We start from the raw sequence: 15898 nt of genomic DNA on the forward strand, positions 1-15898 counted from the left end.
CCTGCTTCCTTTTACTTTTTCCATTTTCTTTTTCTTTCTTGAAAGAGTTTTGATTTGTTCCGCTTCTTTTTTTTTTTTTTTACTTTTTTCTCTTTTCCCGTCGTCTTCTGTTTTCTTTTTCTTTTTCCTCTCTTTCGTCAAGTTTTCTGCCCCTCCCCCGTGTGTGTGTGTGTGTGTCGGGGGTAAAGGCGAGAGCACTTCTACCCCACCACCACCACGCAAGTACTTTAAGCGTGAAGAGGTGCAAGTTACATAATCACACAGGCAGAGGGAAGCCATAAAAAAAAAAAAAAAAGGTGGGGCTTACATAAATAAATGTGTATGTACATTGATACATCGCCCCAACACACTACTTCAGGGGACGCTCCACGCGAACATCCCGGCAAAGATCATGGCAGAGATAGCTGTACTTGTATTTTATCCTTGGCTTGTTCGTGCGGAACGGCAATGCAGCAGCCGCACCGCCATCATTACCGCCACTGGCGGCTGCAGCGGGAGAAACAACGTTTAAAGCGTCATCCCTTGCAATCTCTACTGGTGAAATCGGTAATCCCACTAGGGAGAACTTTTGCAAATCCACCAACGGCACAGGTGGAAATTCCAAATGGCGGTTGACGCATATTAATTGTACTGCAAAGAAGGCCCAGCACGCAAAGGCACTTGCCACGGGAGACTCAGGAAGAAGCAAAAGATGGTGCATGTCCGGTTTCAGCACGTCCCAGCAGAGACGGTACAACTGCGGTGTCGAAACTACGGAGTCCTCAAATGTGCGTAGTTTGACGTCCAGAGCGTCCGCCACCTTTCCTCGGAATCGCTCCACAAACCAATGATCGGGATGCTGCACGGGATGGGTGGCTAAAAGCGACCCCATAACACTCAGCAAACAGCGAAACTTCGGCTCAGGGTGCGGCTCTTGGCTCCTCAAAAACTTTAAAACATCCGTGGAACGTATTCCGTCAAAGGCATGTCGGATTTCGTGCATAAAGTCCTCCCGCAGCATCTCTTGTCCCCTGCTTGTCATAACACGCCGGCTTCTTATTTTGCCTATCCCTGACAGACGTGCCGCCACAACCGCACGAGTAATCATATTGGCATCCGTGAAATAAAGCCGCAAAAAAAGCTCCGTGTAATCATTCTCCTGCAACTCTGCCAAGATTGTGCGATCGCGTCGCAGCAACCCCTTCGCATCCGAGAGCCCGGCTTGCGCCAACTGACGCGTAACCATCGTGAGAGGGATGCCTTTAGCCCCCTCTGGGATATGGATAACCCTGTACAGTCGCCTGAAAAAACGTTTTAGTACGTCAAAGGGGCGACGCACCACACGCAACTGCGCAATCGCAACGCAGCGGTTCAATACTTCAAGAACCCCCTCCTCATTGCAAGGCGCTGCCGTCTTGAGGAGGAACGATGTCAACCTCTCACGTGTCAAAATGCGGGGCTCTGAGAGCATTACAATAACAAGCGCAATGAAATCTTTGGCATCCTTTTCAAGCGCCCCTGTCTTCCCAGAACATTCTTCAAAAATTTTTAACACGTCGTTTGAATGGGGTCGATCTCCGAGCACAAGCAGGGCCTCCTCTACAAACGCCGCGGTTTTAAGGGGCAAATTTCTCTCCATGGACAAGCACAGTGAAGGTCCATCACGAATTGACACCCTAATATTCACCAGCTCTTCATGAAGTGAAGCGGCCTTAAGCTGCTCGTAAGCCCGGCTACTTGTCAACTCTGACTCGGCTTCCATTTCTCCACTACTCAGGAAAAGATGCAAACCATCGATGGTCCTGTAGTCCATACCATACTCGTCCAGGATCGCACGCCGCAGATCCATCAGCGCCATCTCCCGCTCCACGGTGCATACCATAACTATTTGTTGTGTACCCCACGAGACGCAGCACTGCAGCGGGAGGCCCGACGTGCATGGGTGGCCCGACCACAGCACGAGACCAATTCGGGTGCAGCCAGACAGAAGGATGGATTCTAGCCGTTTACATGTATCCTCCTCGGTGTGCAAAACAGCGCCCTTCCGATCATACAAATTCACATTTTCGTCCCGAGGTACTTCCAAAGCAATCAAGCAGGCCTCACGAAGCGATTGCAAAACACTTGCTGAATCCCGTCGCCAGGAAAAGGGGAAAACAACAGTTGAATCACCGAATGCGCACTCAATTTCAATCCGAAGTTTTTCCTTTTTAATTTTTGCATCCACAGCATGGCAACGCCCAGAAACCGCCACGGCCGGCACCTTCTCTTCTGCAACAAGCATAATTGGTCGCGGTGCCTCCTCATATTTTGCAGTTAAAGTAACTGCCGGGGGATCCCCGTCGTTCTGTTTCAAGTGACCTGCACCGTCCAAAAGCTGGCGCCCATTCTTTGCCAATTCACGCAAAGGAGACGCATTCCGGGCAGCACTGACAGCGGTCTCCGGGGGAACACTAACTGCATCCATTTGAGTCAACGGCTCTGACGCAGGAGAACCATTATGTGAACTGCTCTTAGAAACCAACGCAGAATTGACATCATTGACCGGGGCTACCGAGCTCGCTTGAGCATTGGATTCATCCTCCGCACGGCTCGGCGTTTCGCAGAGAACGTCATCGCCATCGTTGCACTTTGGCATCTGGGGCGTAGCACTGTTGGCCTGGATGGGATCTGATGGAGGCATCTGTGCATTGTTGACACCAAGGTTTTTTGTTTGAATAGATGCGTCAGCTTCATTGATCACACCTTCATTATCAAACTGGTATGTCAGACGACACACCGAGCGTGTTACCATGCAAGATCGCAGGAAGGTGTTGATGGCGTCCTCGTCCTTTAATGCAGTCTGATCACACATTTCGCCCACAATTGCGTAAAGTTGCATACCCACCGACGCCGGGGGAGGCTGTTGGATGGCATCACGCACAGCTATTACCAGTGCCTCACGCACACCACGCCGAGGCGGAATGAATCGCTTCTCCGTCACTAAATCGTTGCCCCGGTGGTAGATGCGCAGGTGCACAAGGCTATCGTCAGCGAGCATGGAGCTGACCAGACCGCCCACTCGCTCTTGTAGCGTCACTTTGAAAAGCAATCGCTCTGAAGCAAATGACGAAAATAAATTATTTACATCTCTGTCTGCAAGTAACTGCTGTGGACTGCCCGACTCACCGCAAATGACACTAAATTCAAAATCACCACGTTGCAGCCGCAGGTCCTGTGCTTTCAACAGCTCAACCACTTCCCGGAGCGTACGCGGCAAATGCTCTACGGTAAACGTCCGCCGCGTGCATTCACCGTCCCCGCTGTGCACCTCCAGCGTGCACTGAAGCGTTTTGTCGTCCATCACCCTTCACCCTTCCCCCTCCCTCCAACACAATGCCTGAAAACCTGAAATTCAGCGGGAAAAAAAAAAGTCCCTACGCAAACCAAAGACGTCTTAATTCTTTGCTTCTATTTCCTTTGTGGAAATTTAAACAAAAATAAAAGAAGGAAAAAAAAAAGGCTTCAAAATGGAGAAGATGGAAAAAAGACACAAAAACGCCATTATGAGAGGGAAGTTTGTGAGGCTCCCACAAACACACACACACACAAACAGCAGCGGCAGCAGCAGCAGCCATTAATTAAATGTACACAAGAAATAGAAATTTAAATAAAAATAATCGAGGTGGAAGAAGCAGCAGAATGGCAAACCAGAAAGCGTCTATAGATATGCTACACACACACACACACACACACACCCTCCCTCCCTCTTTCTCTCTCTCACTCTCTTTATATATGGGAATAGACTTCGGGAAGCAAAAATATCTCTATCATGTGTCTTTATCGCGCTGCCGTGCGTAGCCGCGCTTAAGTTCAACAAGAAACCCATGCTGCATCTCCACACGGGAACAGAACGTCTCGTAAAGAGACGAAACCTCAGAGTACAATTCCACGTCCGTGTTCGTGTGTTGTAGCACGTCACTCAGTTTGTCAAGCATAAAATCTTGCGTCTCGATAAAGCTAGCCAATGCCCGTCTGGCGACCTGCTCCTTCACCTGGAAATTCTGAACTTCGGCATGCAGGGATTTATTCTCCTGTGCTGTTTGAAGAGACTCTTGTCTCTCACGCATGAGGCCCTCCAATTTATCCTGCAGCACATGAATCGTGTGATGTGCCTCGTTGAGATTCGCCTCCATCTCAGAGAATCGTGCCGCCTCTGTCGCTGTCACTGCCGCGGCCTTCTTTGCCGTCTTAAGAGACCGCTCAAGCGACAACAAACGCTCCTCGTAGTCTTCCTGGAGACGCATGGATTGAGTCAACTGTCGCTGCAGCTCCCGTTTCTCGTCATACGCTTCTGTAAGTTGCATCTCACTGCGCTCCCGGCGCTGTCTTTCATGCATGAGATCCTCCTCCAGCCGCCTTGCACGCACGTCGTCACTCGCCTCCACAAGGGACGGAACCGTTTTTATGGCGTCGTCTGTGGAGCCACTGTGGGTTCGTGAGGACGTCTGCCGGTTTCGGTCGATTGCCGAATGGGCCGGCGACGCTGCAGGTGAGTCTTCCTCCACACGCCGTACGAGGGCTCGAAAGATGTCCACCACGTCGTCGAGGGTATCGCACGCGTCGCCGTGCTGCAATTCCTGACGGAGCTCCGCAAGGCAACGGCGAACTTGCGCCTGCAACTCTTTGTGTCGGCGGTTATCCTGCAGGAGAACTTGGACGTCCTCCAGAAAACTCCGTGAACGCATCCCGGCGTCCGCAAGCGTCCTTCGCACCATCCGCCAGCCCACGACGAGCGACGCCACGGCTGGTGGAAGCAGTCGTGCGCTCGGATGATCTTCGTCGAGCTGCTGCAGCGCCAAGTCAATGTGCGGCGGTGTTGCCATGTTTTGCTCCTCCTCTTCTTTCACCCCATTTTTCGGCGTGTGCTCGTCATTAAGGCTCGAACTCCTCTCCCGCACCGCCGTTCCCTCGTCACTGGACGCCGCATGTAGCAGCTGTGAACAAAGGTGTGAGACGAGCGTCTCAAGCAAATGCAGACGCTCAACCTCGCCCCGCGGCATGACGCACTCGTCGCGCCCAAAAGGTAATCCACAATCTGCTCGCAAAAAAGGCTCTTTTACGGTAAACCACGTCACCGTCCCTGCCGTCTCATCAATGCCCCACGCAATGGTATCCATGCAGCGCAGGCCACCGTGCAGTTTTGAAAACCCATCGCCAGGAAACTGAAAAGATCCCTGTAGTGTCCATGCCTCCGCATCCCAGACAAGCGCCTGTCGGTCCGCTGCGTAGCTCCAGATGTGACGCCCAAGCGACATCAAAAGAAGACTCCGTATGGCCACCGCATTACTGTGTGCCTGCCACACGTGCCGCGGCGACCCATCACTCACGCCTGGCCTCAAATGAAAGACAACAATGTAGCCCATCATCGTCCCAATCCACAGACGTCCCCCGCTGAGCAGTATGCTGCATGACGGCTCGCCGTATTCGTCAGCGGAGTAGGCCAGCATGCCAAACGAAAGCGTCTCGTCAAATCCCTTTCGCCAGTTCCACACGTCTACTTCTCCATGCTGAGTGATGGTTAAAATGCGCTTGGAAGCCTCATCAAGTATCACGTTGTGAAGATTACCGCGAATGCGAAATAGGCCCGTTGCACTCACCACCGCCTTGTCATCACCCTCCCAGTGGACAAACACCACCTCACTAAATGTCCCGTCAAACGATGAAACCAACACGCCGGCCCCATCCTCTGCCGCCTCACACGCCGCGTCCATCGGCACAGGCGTCACGGCTGTGAACAGTGTACCAATATCACACTGGCGAAGCACATTCACAGGCTCCTCAGTGTCTACCAACACGAGCCGACCTTCCGTCGTGGCAATACACGCAAACAAGCGGCTTGCATTGCGTGTCGTCGGAAATACAACCGCAAGGATCTGATCCTCCTCGCTGCATTCAAAAATAGGAGCAGAAGGTGCCTTCGACTTCGCCCCTATGGCCGCCACGCCCGAAAAAGAAGCCGAGGACGAAGACGACGTTGACGAAATTATATCGGCCACCGCAGATGCAGAAAAGTAAAAGACACACATCCCAGAGGCGTGAATCGCCCAAAGGCCACCGTTCGGGTCACAATAAACGGCAGAGATGGGAGTAACGTTGGCGGCAAGAAGTTCTCCCCCTAATGTACACTGCGGAGAGGCAAGCATCGTGCACACAATCCCTTTCTCCTCTCGCTCTCCCTATCTGTCTTTCTCTTCGAATAACTATTCTCCGTGCCGTTGCTGCAAATTCCCTTCCGCCCCCGAACCACTACTTCTCTCACAAATTTCCCCGCCACCCCCCTCCCTCCCCTTCAGAGTTCACAACAAAATTAATGGCATAAAACAACAACAACAAAAAAAAAAAAAAAAAAAAAAAAAAACAAAGCGTCCATGAGAACAACCGACGCAAAGCATCCATAAATAAAACATTAAAAAGAAAATAAAATAAAAAATAAAAAATCACCGCCCGGAACTATAAAACGCCTCCGCACCAATGCGCATGTAAAAAGACAAGATACATACTTCGCAAAAGAAGAAGAAAAAAAAAAAAAGATAAATAAAAAAACGCACTGTACGCAAACACACACACACAGAGAGAGAGAAAAAAAAAAAAAAGAAAAAAAAGGTCCATCACATCAAAAGTGCAGCATCGTTGGGATGTAAAGTGGAGAGAGATTCCATCCCATAGCCATGCACTTATCCTTTGGACCCCGAATGTACATCAACGGCAAAAACTCATCCCAGTGAAGCGTCATGGTATCATTGAGTCCCAACAAACTCCGCATACTGGCGAGTTCCTTCGACGTCGGTGGTTCACCGTAAAGACGCGTAAACATGGCGGCAAGATCTCGTACCTCTACAAAGCCCTCCGTCCCTGCTGAAGGCTCAATATTAAATTCTAAAAAGACACGCTGAACCTTTTTCACAAATTCCGCGTCATACAAACTGCCATCCGTTCGCAGCGTTACAATAAATGCCTCCCAGGTAATGCGGTCCTGTGGTACTTGCCGGCAGAGAGTCTCAAAGAAGCTTTCTGTGTACTTGCTGAGGTCCCGCTCTTGCCCGAGAATACGAAGGCGCTCGCGAAATCCATCGACAAGGGCCGAGACGGGAACAGTACCGTTCTCCTGGATATCCATAAAAAATCGTTTCATGGTCCGCATATGAATAGCGGCTGGATGATTGGTTGGTTTTGGCATTCGCCCTACCGCTTGGTACGCGAGGACGCAATTACGTCGCGTCTGTTCAAATACCGCCTCCGCAACGCGTGTCGGGATCGCCGTGGAGCGAATGCCAACCTCCTTTATGTTTGTGTTGCGCACCACCAGCTCCGTCAAAAACGTGCCCCCCGTCCATGAGATAAACTCATTGTAGCTAAGTTCAATCCTCTCCAACGCCGGGTGAAACATTGCCATCCGTGTAATGAAGTAAACCGAGTCGTTTGTCAGATAATTGTTGGCGCAGTTAAACGACCGCAGTGCGGGGAGTCGTTTGCACATCTCCACCACCGGTCGGACGCCCTTTGGCCCCACGTACAGTCGCGAAAGGTTTAGCTCCGTGGTCCCATTCCACTGGCCCACGCCACTGGGAAACATGGCGGCAACAGCTGCGATGGCATGGCACTGAAAGCGCTGGCAAAGCTCCCCATACGCTTCGGCGGGCGAGATGGCATGGAATTCGGACTGCAGCTGCTGAACGTCGTACGGCTGCCCCGCACTTGTGTGCAAATCAACATTCACCTCCTTCCCCAGAGTCCGTTCCACAGGCATCGTTTTTCAGTGCCGCCCCTTCCTAATCCCCTCACCTCCCAGCGCCGTCGAAGTAAATTAATGACACGCCATAAAATTGCATGGTAAAACAAAAAAGGGCAAAAGCCAATGGCACAAAAGTGAGACACACATATACACATATACACATAAACACATAAATACACACAAACAAAAAAAAAAAAAAAAGAACGGAAATACCAACAGGAGTGGCAAAAAAAAAAGTACTTTCTTGCCAATGCGCACACACACAAAAAAAAAGAAAGAAAGAAAGAAATAGAGAAAAAAAGACACGCACACGCTTATCTAACGGAAAACACAAAAAAAATTTTGTGGTTTTCACCACAGGTACAGGTCATCAAAGTGTGCGACAAGAAAGAGAGGTGCGAATGGGCGTGCAGAGACCAAAACCAAGACGCCCCCATATAACAACCAAAAGAAAATAAAACTACAACAAAAAATTTTTTCGGTCATCGGCGAGATGAAGAATGAGCAACGCCGGGTACTCTGTGCTTCGCGGAGGCCAGAGGTGCACCACCCTTCCCTTCTTTACTTTCCTCCGTCATGAGTGAAGTGAGAGCGGAGGCGCGTTTTTGATTTGACTGAAGGAAATGCTTGAAAACCACCCGCTTCATGTAGCCGACAATTGCGTCGCGAGCAGCAGCAGTCTCCGTGCAGCAGAACAGCGATCCCTTTTCGAGTAGTACAACAAAACCATGTTTTGCAGTGGGCACCGGTGGCCTCATGCCAAGCTCGTTGACGAGGTAGACATCCCTCACTGTTGCCAGGCCCCAAGTAAAATTCTCCTTTTCCCCCACGGCTTGGTGCACGATGGAGTCACCCACCAAAGTCCAAACGGAACGAACAAATTTACTGCAGCCACCGCGACAACACCACACAATTGTCGCAACACATGCGTCCTCAGTTCGGCAAATCTCACCAGCAGCGGGAGCTGAAATTTTAACTTCACCTTTATTCATTAGCGTATCTTTAGCTTCGGCGACGACATCTCTCGTCATCCCCGACGTTTTTTGGGGAACACCGCGAAAAAACATTTTGACGAGCGCTTGTGCATTTGCCACACGCTGAGGGCATAACAGCAACAAAACGGGATTGACGCCACTTGAAAGCTGCAGGTACAATCCGTTCTTGGCACACGACCGTGGTGCCTGGGTCCCAAGCATCGACGACAGTTGGCATTTAATCACTTGGCCGACAGGGATTGTCAGCTCTGGCTTCTTTATATTCGGCCGCCGGATCACCAGCCGTGTGTCATTCTCCAGCACGACCCACACACGCTGCCAATCCTCCGCAACGCAAGGTTTCACACATCTGTAGGCCCAAAAACCCGCGCAAAGCTCCTGAGGTGCCGCGAGGACTGTAGGTCGCTCCTGTCGCTTTGCCATCGACACGAAACTCTGCAACCTCGCCACGACATCCTTCTCGCAGTGACAAGCGCGGGTCAGTAGCTGGCGGAACTCCTCGAGCGAGACAAGTTCGCCTTGTGGCTCCTCCAACAACTCCTCACCAACGGCCTCGAAAAAAAGAAGACGACACGCTGAAGCCATAATAAACGCTTTGCCGTTCACATGTGTCGTGCCCAATGCCGCAAAGAAACGTGCCACAGCATCCGCACTCTTATCCGAGACAAACGGAAAGTGCGGATGCTCCAATACGGGACGGCCCATCGCCTCTTCAGCAATAATTTGAAGTCGAATAAAAAACTCCTCAAAAACAGCCGCCGCCAATTGCTCCTGATGTTCCACTTTCAAACGCCTCTCGGACTCGGCATCCATACTGAGGCTCATCAATCCAGCAGTAAAAGCCTCCAGCAGCTCCAGCCGTCTGGCACTCTCCTCTTCCATAATTGTAGTCAAGGCCATTCCCATAAGCACCATTTGATGTGAGCTACCTGCCTTTTCTGACACAACTGGCGACAAAGTTCCACTTACATATAAGGACGGCAATGCAGACCCACTGCCGTAAACATACTTCTGCTCCAATGCAGCGATAAACTCCTCCTCACGGCCACGGTACTTCTCCAACTGTGCGTCCACGTCACCCAGCTTGCCAGGGGCATAGCGCTCATAGATGGACACAACACGGCTGCGGTAGTCTGCTGAGGCACTCTCCGCAACTGATGGCTCGGGACCATACTTCTGCTCCAATGCAGCAATGAACTCCTCCTCATGGCCACGGTACTTCTCCAACTGCGCGTCCACGTCACCCAGCTTGCCAGGGGCATAGCGCTCATAGATGGACACAACACGGCTGCGGTAGTCTGCTGAGGCACTCTCCGCAATTGATGGCTCGGGACCATACTTCTGCTCCAATGCAGCAATGAACTCCTCCTCATGGCCACGGTACTTCTCCAACTGTGCGTCCACGTCACCCAGCTTGCCAGGGGCATAGCGCTCATAGATGGACACAACACGGCTGCGGTAGTCTGCTGAGGCACTCTCCGCAACTGATGGCTCGGGACCATACTTCTGCTCCAATGCAGCAATGAACTCCTCCTCATGGCCACGGTACTTCTCCAACTGCGCGTCCACGTCACCCAGCTTGCCAGGGGCATAGCGCTCATAGATGGACACAACACGGCTGCGGTAGTCTGCTGAGGCACTCTCCGCAATTGATGGCTCGGGACCATACTTCTGCTCCAATGCAGCAATGAACTCCTCCTCATGGCCACGGTACTTCTCCAACTGTGCGTCCACGTCACCCAGCTTGCCAGGGGCATAGCGCTCATAGATGGACACAACACGGCTGCGGTAGTCTGCTGAGGCACTCTCCGCAACTGATGGCTCGGGACCATACTTCTGCTCCAATGCAGCAATGAACTCCTCCTCACGGCCACGGTACTTCTCCAACTGCGCGTCCACGTCACCCAGCTTGCTGGGAACATACAAGTTGTACAACGCTACAACTCTGTCACGATAAGAAAGTTTCTCTTTACTACCCGTTTTATTTTCATTCTCACCGACATTTTCATAAGAAAGGTTCGTCTTATCAGCCGCTTCTTTTTCATTTTCATCGGCATTCTCGTATTCCGGCTCGGGTCCATACTTGGCTACCAAAGCCTCAAAAAGTGGCTCCTCACGTCCAGCGTATTTTTTTAGCTGATTGTCGACGGAATCAATCTTTTCTGAGGCGTAAATGGTGTAAAAGTTCACAAGACGCTGGCGATAGTACGCATACCATTCATCTTCTTCCCCTTCTTGGGCATTATATTCATTCTCGGCAATTCCCTCCGCAGAATCCGGTTCTGGACCGTACTTGTTGATAATAGCCTGAATAAACTCCTCCTCACGGCCCTCGTACTTCGAAAGCTGCGCATCAACGCCGGCCATCTTTTCCGGCGCGTAGCACTGGTACAAAGCAATAACGCGGTCCCGGTAATCCATTTACTTTCACCCGATACTGCCGCCGCGTTTACAGGAAAGCGTAACTCTCTTGTCTATTGGTTGTTTGTTGTTGCTGCTGTTTCCAGGAGGGGGGAAGAGAGAGAGAGAAAGTGGAAGTGGAAGCGCTGAAAAGGAAAAATAAATCAGTAACACAAAACCACAAATAAGACGCCGCGTAACGTCCAGATTACGGTATATCTTCACGTTATTGATTCGCTTCCATTTAAGGTGCATAAATGTCGTATTAAGAGAAGAAAACAGAAGAGAGAAGAAAAAAAGAGGAAGAAGATGAGAAGAGTGTTTCAGTGAATGTAAACAAGCGTAACAAAACAGCCACAAAACAGACGACATCGCGAGATCAGGCCAAAGAGGGCTGATACGCCCCTTTCGCCCGCACGCGCTCCAACAATTCTTCGACAGGCGCCGTCCGCTTCAACTCCTCAGAAAAAAGCCGCCATTCCTTCGCCGCGTCCGCAAATGAGACAGACTGAAAACTTTTCAAAAAGATTTGCACAAAACGCACATAATTCCCTTTGCGCCTCGGGGTCTTGGCAGTGATGCTGCGAGCTCTCTTGCGCTCCGGTAGCTGAGATGGCACCTCTGACAAGAGTGTTTCGCGCTGTGAGAGTCTCGCATCGCGTTGTAAGGCCAATCTAGTCATACGACTGGATTCACCGGTCTGCAGGGAGTACACATCATATGAGCAGCCGTCACGAACCAAAAATCGTCCCAACGCATCCACGGGAGCTATGCACGGTCTATTCCCCTCGTAACTGACAAGAACGGCACCAAAACCAAAGCGCCGCTTAATTTCTAACGTTCCTGTCCTGCTGCGGTATAGACTGCCATTGACAAGGACATTCATTCCTTCTTTATTCCATCCAATATCCCCTTTATTTAATGCCTATTTTAATTCCCTTTTCTGGGCGGTCCTTGTGACTACTGCGTGACAACCATTCCAGCAAAATCGCAAAAAAAAATTAATTAATTTAAAAAAAAAAGGAATCAACCGTTGATTTAAAAAAAAATGGCAACGATAAAAGTAACATTTCTTATCTGCCTATTGCTTCGGTTTGCGTCTACGGTGGTACGATCCCGATTGTCCGTATCCTCTCGTATTGTTACCGCCATACTTATTCTTTTCCCTGCCTTCTTGTTTCTTTTCCTTTCTTGTTGCTTTTTTTTTTTTTTTCCTCCTCTTCTTGGGTAAGTGTTTTGAGTGGGCGGTCTAAGCCCGACGTCTCAGCGCCTGCAGAAGATCTTCTTCCACAGCGACACCTCCTTTCTGAAGATATACAATCAACAGCGCCTTCTGCACATCGGGTGTCACCGTTGGATGCATCCGCTGCGCATTGGCCGCAAGCGCCCACGCAAGCGCGTCCTTCAGTGACCCACGCTCAATGTGCGGGAGAAGCGACGCCGCCGTGTTCAGCTCCTCCATCGTCGTGCAGCGCCCGCAGGAACTGACCATTAGCTCAAGCAGCGTAGCCTGCATGGAAGCTGTCAGGTCGGATGCACTGTTGCAGCAGTTGAACAATCGCACCAGTTGAGGCGTTTTAAATAAAACGGCATGTATGAGTGCCTTTTCGTGACCAATTGGGCGAAGAAAGAGCATCAGCTGGAGCCGCTGTAGCAGCGCCTTGTCTCCTCGAGCCGCAACACCCTCCATTGACGATACCAACATGTCCAGGTGAGATGACACGACGTTGTCAGACTCATTCCTCAGGCACCGCACGAAAAGTTCAAAGGCCTCCGCAGGAAAACGATGGCAATCGGTCCCAAAAAACTTTGCAACTTCTCGCAGTGGGAAGTCCGCAGGATGCTTCTCCGTGTAATTCAATAGCAACTCCATGAGCGGCTGGAGGACGGCGGAACTTGTCCCCTCAACCCCAGTGGAGGCTCGCCACATGTCAAACACAACAGCACGGGGAAGTAGCGTGCCCTCCCGAGAAAACACATCCGTACAACGCCGCAGCAACGCCTCTGTAAGACTTCCATGGGTGCCGTTCCAATCGCCTAACGTCGTCGTCTCTACAGAAGATGGTGACGCCGCTGTCGAAAATGGACTCTTCAGCAAAGAAAAAACACGAAGCAAATGACATGCGCTGCAGACGCAAGCAGCACACTCTGTGATCACCGCCGAGGGGGAAGAACCTCGCTCCCATGATTCAGGGAATTGCTCGAGTTGATGATAAATTCCGGTGAGAGACGGTGATTTCTTACCTGTCTGGACAAAAGATGCCAACACATCCAGCGCCACCGCCAGCACCCCCGTGACTCGACCACTATAGCGATCCCACACACCATCACTCATGCCATGGCACCTCGCAATAAGCTCCTCGAGAAGCATTCTTGTCCCTGCGCTCACAGCAAGGGTTTGTTGTCGCTCCAACGCAAAAGCGATGCTCACGGTAGCGAGATCGCGTATGGGATCGTGCTTTCCAAAGGAACCCTGGCCGTACTCACCGCGGATGCATTCGACGGCCTTCATTCGAAGTGACTGTGCAACTTCACTATTCCCAACCGTTGCAAGAAGCTCCAGAAGCTCACGGCACACCACCGGCTTGAGGGGACGAGAAAGAAGGTGCTGAATTAAGTAGTTTGCCTCGTCTGAGCCATCCGAGGATGTGCCATAGGCCTGGGAAAGCATATGAATAATAGAATCCACAGAAAGCAGGTGGACATCCGACAATAGTCGCTCCTTGAGAGCCTGGTAGTCATACCCCATCATCATCACTTCCTCGCCGTCAAATGCCTCCCCTTCTTGGACTGCGAGACGATTCTCATGCAGAACACACAGCAACTCATGCTGTGCATCACACGTACACTCTTGGACAATAATGAGCGCCTCAACCACCAAAGAACGACTGGAAGAGGTTAAGACCCTTGAAAAACGAATAAGACGTCCACACAACAACCTCCACAAGGTGGCGTGCGCTGATTCCTTCCGCAGCGTGGCAACACACCACAGTAACCGGGCCGATTTTCGCTCATCGAGCTGTGGGATTTGCTCCTTCGCACAAAAAAGAAGAGTGTCCACCATTTTCAACGGCCCCGATGGCGAAGCGATGGCAATGGCATGAAGAGACGCCAAAACCGTCTGCGGTTTCCACATTGCGAACTGAGGTCCCACAAGCCGTTCATCTACCTCCTTCAAGAGGCTGTCAATACAAGCCGGAGAAATATTTCCACTACCATTACTCTTGGCGATGCGAAAAATGCCAATCGCCACATCTTCTTGGAGGGGTTCCGCCGTACGAAGAAGCGGAAGCAGAGAGGCCAACCGCTGTACAAAATCATTTGCAGAGCGCAGCAGCATGGCGTCAGGTGCGTTGGAAGATAGTGCGGCCGTTGATGCAGCAACGGAGCTTAAATATCGTGCAGTCGACATGGACGGCGCCGCCTCACTGAGTATCACCAACGCCCGTGTGCAGAGCAACGAGAGAACCGTCAGCGCTTGACCCGTCATTTTTGTTGTTGTTCACCCCCCGCCCCGCCCCTGTGACAAATGGAGTAGTGCCGCCGCTAATCGTATCTTTCTGTCGTTGTCCTTCCCCTTCCCCTGGTGCAGTTGCAAACGATCACAATTTGTAGAAGAGCAGATATAGTGTGTGCAGAAGAGCAGCAATCAGAAGGAAAAGCACAAAACACGCGGCAAGCAAAGTAGCCCCACAGTGAGAAGCAAAAAAAAAATAAAGTAAAACACCAGCAATCAGGGAGGGAAAAAAAAAAAGGGTAATGACAACAAAAAAAAGCTTTTTTTAAAGAAAAAATCCGCCTTTGTTTGACTGTTTTGCTTTTTATTTTGATATATATGTATATATCATTATTTTAATGTGTTTTTTTTTTTTATTCTGTCAGTGTAAATATGTGACTGGCCGGCGGTACTTCTCCGCCCTTTTCTTCGTGCTCCCCCCACACAGTCCCTCCGTATTCACAGCGATCTGGTGCATGGCATAAGTGCATCCACGTCCTCCGTTACCGCCTCCGGTGAGTTGCGAGACAACGCCGCCCTCGGCCCGCGAGGAATGCACTCTTGCAGTACCCTTACATTCACTTGATTGGATTTCGCCAGCCAGCGGGAGGCCAGCTCCGTCAATGACAAATGTGTGAAGAGGCCCAAAGGATAACGATAGAAACGATTTGAGTAGTAAAGCACATCCGTGTCCCCTGGCAACTCTCCACCGTAGACAAAGAGTGAGCCTTGAGCAAGAACATACGCGTGGCCGCTGCGAGCGCTTGGATGTGCCTTCCCGCAGCTCAAAGTAAGATCTATCCACCGCGGAAGTTGTGTCTTAGTGTGAATGCACCAAAAGTCTTCAAAGTAGACATTTCCGTCGTTGTCACCGCCATGGATGTACACACGTCCTTGCAGCACAACCATCGCAGAAGAGTAACGTGGAAAGGGGCGAGGGCCACAATATGGTAATACCTCACGCCACATGTTCGTTGGGAAGTGGTAGTAGAAAAGGGAATTGCTGTAGACAAAGCTTCCCGTCTGAGACATCGTATGTGTATGATATCCCCCAAAGACATATAAATAATCACCCTCTACCTGCGCACTATGGCCTATCAATGGTACTATAGGCTTCCCGAAAGACCAAAAGATGTACGGGATGCCATTTGTGTGTATTGAAGTCTAAATACCAGAAACACGTTGACGTACTGCATGGCTCCCCCATTAGAACGTACATGTGATCGCGGTACACATGAGCACTGTGTAGGCGTC

The 15898-nt window shown here is 50.8% G+C and overlaps 5 protein-coding genes and 1 pseudogene across 5 annotated transcripts, besides 17 other annotated features; all 6 read right to left on the reverse strand.

The window, feature by feature from the left end:
* Positions 1-6338: part of a sequence feature (heterozygous, non-Esmeraldo-like haplotype) that runs on past the window's edge.
* Positions 64-126: a sequence feature (T-rich).
* Positions 350-3322, reverse strand: Tc00.1047053505999.140 (hypothetical protein, conserved; the record flags this gene model as incomplete). Its single annotated transcript, XM_810972.1, has 1 exon — positions 350-3322. The coding sequence occupies one exon, from the start codon at positions 3320-3322 to the stop codon at positions 350-352; it is 2973 nt and encodes a 990-aa protein (XP_816065.1).
* Positions 3693-3716: a microsatellite.
* Positions 3718-3749: a sequence feature (CT-rich).
* Tc00.1047053505999.150 (hypothetical protein, conserved) lies at positions 3789-6164 on the reverse strand (the record flags this gene model as incomplete). The annotated part of the gene is made up of 1 exon (XM_810973.1): positions 3789-6164. One exon carries the CDS (start codon positions 6162-6164, stop codon positions 3789-3791), a length of 2376 nt encoding a protein of 791 aa, XP_816066.1.
* Positions 6339-6525: a sequence feature (areas merged during assembly that could not be assigned to a particular haplotype. This can correspond to areas where the two haplotypes were merged or to regions with more than two copies in the genome that were merged during assembly.).
* Positions 6353-6383: a microsatellite.
* Positions 6418-6457: a microsatellite.
* Positions 6526-6654: a sequence feature (haploid, Esmeraldo-like haplotype).
* Positions 6527-6564: a sequence feature (A-rich).
* Positions 6601-6623: a microsatellite.
* Tc00.1047053505999.160 (hypothetical protein, conserved) lies at positions 6635-7768 on the reverse strand (the record flags this gene model as incomplete). The annotated part of the gene is made up of 1 exon (XM_810974.1): positions 6635-7768. One exon carries the CDS (start codon positions 7766-7768, stop codon positions 6635-6637), a length of 1134 nt encoding a protein of 377 aa, XP_816067.1.
* Positions 6655-15898: a sequence feature (heterozygous, non-Esmeraldo-like haplotype).
* Positions 7893-7939: a microsatellite.
* Positions 8020-8056: a microsatellite.
* On the reverse strand, positions 8236-11169 carry Tc00.1047053505999.170 (hypothetical protein, conserved; the record flags this gene model as incomplete). The annotated part of the gene is made up of 1 exon (XM_810975.1): positions 8236-11169. One exon carries the CDS (start codon positions 11167-11169, stop codon positions 8236-8238), a length of 2934 nt encoding a protein of 977 aa, XP_816068.1.
* Positions 11416-11467: a microsatellite.
* Positions 12141-12170: a sequence feature (AT_rich).
* Positions 12306-12373: a sequence feature (T-rich).
* Positions 12398-14638, reverse strand: Tc00.1047053505999.180 (hypothetical protein, conserved; the record flags this gene model as incomplete). The annotated part of the gene is made up of 1 exon (XM_810976.1): positions 12398-14638. The coding sequence occupies one exon, from the start codon at positions 14636-14638 to the stop codon at positions 12398-12400; it is 2241 nt and encodes a 746-aa protein (XP_816069.1).
* Positions 14967-15023: a sequence feature (AT_rich).
* On the reverse strand, positions 15104-15898 carry Tc00.1047053505999.189 (annotated as a pseudogene).

Source organism: Trypanosoma cruzi, genomic scaffold (assembly GCF_000209065.1).
Source record: "Trypanosoma cruzi strain CL Brener 1047053515999 genomic scaffold, whole genome shotgun sequence".
Lineage (NCBI taxonomy): Eukaryota > Euglenozoa > Kinetoplastea > Trypanosomatida > Trypanosomatidae > Trypanosoma > Trypanosoma cruzi.